A 3203-nucleotide genomic window follows, 5' to 3' on the forward strand; every position below is an offset into this window, starting at 1 on the left:
ATCCAATCCTGATGCCACATTTTCTTCATAGAACCCAGTTTCTCGGTTTATTTGCTCAGCATACAGGTTGAATAAGTATGGCGAAAGAATACAACCCTGGTGCACACCTTTGTTAATTTTAAACCGTTCAGTATTCACATGTTCTGTTCAAACAACTGCCTCTTGATCCATGTACAGATTCCTCATGAGCACAATTAAGTGTTCTGGAATATTCATACTTTGCAGTGTGGTCCATAGCTTGTCATGATCCACACAATCAAAAGCCTTTGCATAATCAATAAAGCACAGGTAACATCTTTCTGACAGTATTACATATCAGAAAGATGTAATACTATAGGAGGATTAAATTATTGCTGGATATGAATAGACTAAAATGAATGTTTATAATAGCACTAAAATGTACAACAATATATTGGATGGTTCCAGTATGCTAAGTGGATTATATACTTTACCTCATTTAGTCTTGAAATTGATGAAGTCTGAATCGTTTCCAAATTACTAATGTGTAAAGAGGCTCAAAATTGCTGACAACTGGTACAATATCACACATATATAATTGGCAACGCTAGTATTCAAACATAAATGTATTTGTTTGTAAGTCAAATTATTTCAGACTTCTTCCTAAAGCAGATGAGTCAGACTAAATATAATTGTATTTTACTCATGCTTGGGAGCATTTAGAATAAATAAATTTAAAGTAATTTTTTGTAATACTTATTGTACTGTACACAGATTGTTGTTGTTTTTAGGTGCCACAGAGTCGGTACCGATGCATAGCATCCTTATACACAGCAGAACGAAACACTGCTTGATCCTGGGCCACCCTCACTACTGTTGCCATGCTTGAGTCCATCGATGCTGCCACATGGCCAATCCATCTCCCTGGGGGTCTTCCCCTTTTTCTCTGACCCTCTACCTTACCAAATATGATATCCTTCTCCAGCGACTGGTCCCTCCTGACAATATGTCCAAAGTATGAGAGATGAAGTTTGGCCATCCTGGCCTCCAAAGAGCACTCTGGCTGCACTTCTTCCAAAACGCATCTATTGGTTTTCTGGCAGCCCAGGCACTTTGAATATTCTCCTCCAACACCATAACTCAAAAGCATCAATTCTTCTATAGTCTTCCTTATTCACTTGCCCAGCTTTTGCATGCATATGAAGTTATTGAAAATACCATGGTTTGGCTCAAGCACACCTAAGTCTTCAAGCTGATAGTTCCTCCAAACAAGAGTTAAGTTGTAATATTTGGTTACTCAATAGGAAGTTTGAGTTTTCAGAAGGCAAGGAATCATAGATCTTTGACATCATCAAATAAAAATTGAATTTCTCTTATTTTAGATGTCAGTGCAAAATATGAATATGCATTTTAAAATATATAATTACAGCACATAAATGTTTAGGAAGAAATTAATTAAACAAAAATTGTAATAAAGGGAGTGACTGATTTGAACTGTATTGAATTGATTGCATTTTATCTACATGTGTTTTAAGTAAATGGATAGTATGCTTACTCCCTCGTTTCTTGTTTTTCATGCCTTTTATTTCAATTTCAAAAGTAACTCTAATAGAGGTTTGTCTGTCTCTTCTCATTTTTGTAAATTTAGAATTTCCTGTTAGATTATTATGTATATTCTGATGAACATCGTTGTGTGTCTGATTTGCCATGAAAATTCACCATGTATCTGGAGGCAAATTACACTTAGTATTTCACAGGGTTTTGGATGATTTCCTTTCTATTTTCTTCATTAAGCAAGTGCCATCAAGGCCAGCAGTACCCATATTATGTGTCCAAAGAAGAGCCAGGACAGATGGGAACTGCGTGAAAGCTACCAGTATCTTGCTAATTGTGCCAGCTAGAACCAGTTGTATTACATTAAAAAATGTAGAATCCTACAACTTAGCTGTTCACACTCAATTAGCAGTGTGTTGGAGAAAGGAAAATTCAAGCAAGGAATCCATGTGCTCCAGGAAGTGACAGCTGCTTTCTTATGGAGCATTTAAGATTCATTTAAAAATTCTTCAGTAAATATTGCAATAACAAAGAATTTGTGAAAGGATTACATATCTATCTATAGATCTTTATCATGCATAAAACTCATTTAATAGTTTTGAAAAGCATCATATAAGGGGTAGTTAGTGATCTTTTACCTCTTCCCAACCTGTTTCTTTTAGCAAATATAAACTGCAAGAGCAAGCAATATTACTGACATATTTTACAAAAGAAGAAATTAACAGAGAAAGTGAAAAAAAAAGTAGAAAAACAACAATTAGCATATTTATCGTAAATAAAGAAAACCAAATATCTAGCCTAATGAAGATTCAAGTGTTTCATTTGTACATCTTCTGAGATAAAAATAGCTTTAAACAGCAACTCACTTCACTGGCATTTTTCGTTCCACTGTCTGACTGTCACAGATGATGTCGAATTTCTCTTTCTGACTGATCTTCAAGCTGAAGGTAATGTGACAGCAGGAATATTACAATTAGTATGCAAATACCTATCCCCTGAGTTATAAATTGGCATCCTTTAAATCATGCTATTGTCAGTCTTTTCCATTTTGTTGTCAACTTTTCACTGGTCAAAACACTTAAGCTTCTGAGTAATAACTGAATAAATGTGACATTTCTCCAAGCTCTGTGGCATAAATGAAATAAATTATATTTGAAACTTCAGTATTTAAAGTTCATATACATCAGTTTACAAGACAACTACTGTTCATATGAGGTTAAATCAACTCAGAAAAAAATGATTATTTCTAACGTACATCTATAGTGTATATATATAATCTATTACATATCTATTATAACAAGTACTGTTGAATTACTTCCAACCCATAGTGACCCTGTACAGGTTTCTGAGGAGCAGCTGGCAGCTTTGAACTGCTGACCTTGTAGTTCACAGTCTAGTAGTGCTGGTCCTACAGCATCACACCATGAATTCAGAGAATTACATATATATAGCACATGTATTATATATGTGTATACACATATGTTTATATATGTAAAGATTCCCTCATGTGTATGTATGTATGAGAGTATTTTTAAAATTTAATGTAACAAAACTCAAAGTCATAAAAAGGGCCAGATTTATTGATTGAGAAGTGACTGGTGGAATACCCAAGACTGTGGCCCTTAGTTATGCTTTCGGTCTTAATCTGAACTCAACACCTGTGGCTCAGTTTTCAGCCAAACAATGGATAG

The 3203-nt window shown here is 34.6% G+C and overlaps 1 protein-coding gene across 1 annotated transcript in view; it reads right to left on the reverse strand.

Annotated features, from left to right (window-relative positions):
- The window catches only part of RGS21 (regulator of G-protein signaling 21), a 42436-nt gene extending 40047 nt beyond the window's left edge, over positions 1 to 2389 (reverse strand). Inside the window, exon 1 of the mRNA XM_006834187.1 lies at positions 2379 to 2389. Coding sequence (XP_006834250.1) covers positions 2379 to 2389 — 11 coding nt within the window. The remainder of the gene's footprint in view (positions 1 to 2378) is intronic.
- Between the last annotated feature and the right edge of the window lie 814 nt (positions 2390 to 3203).

This window comes from Chrysochloris asiatica, unplaced genomic scaffold (assembly GCF_000296735.1).
Source record: "Chrysochloris asiatica unplaced genomic scaffold, ChrAsi1.0 scaffold00009, whole genome shotgun sequence".
Classification (NCBI taxonomy): domain Eukaryota; kingdom Metazoa; phylum Chordata; class Mammalia; order Afrosoricida; family Chrysochloridae; genus Chrysochloris; species Chrysochloris asiatica.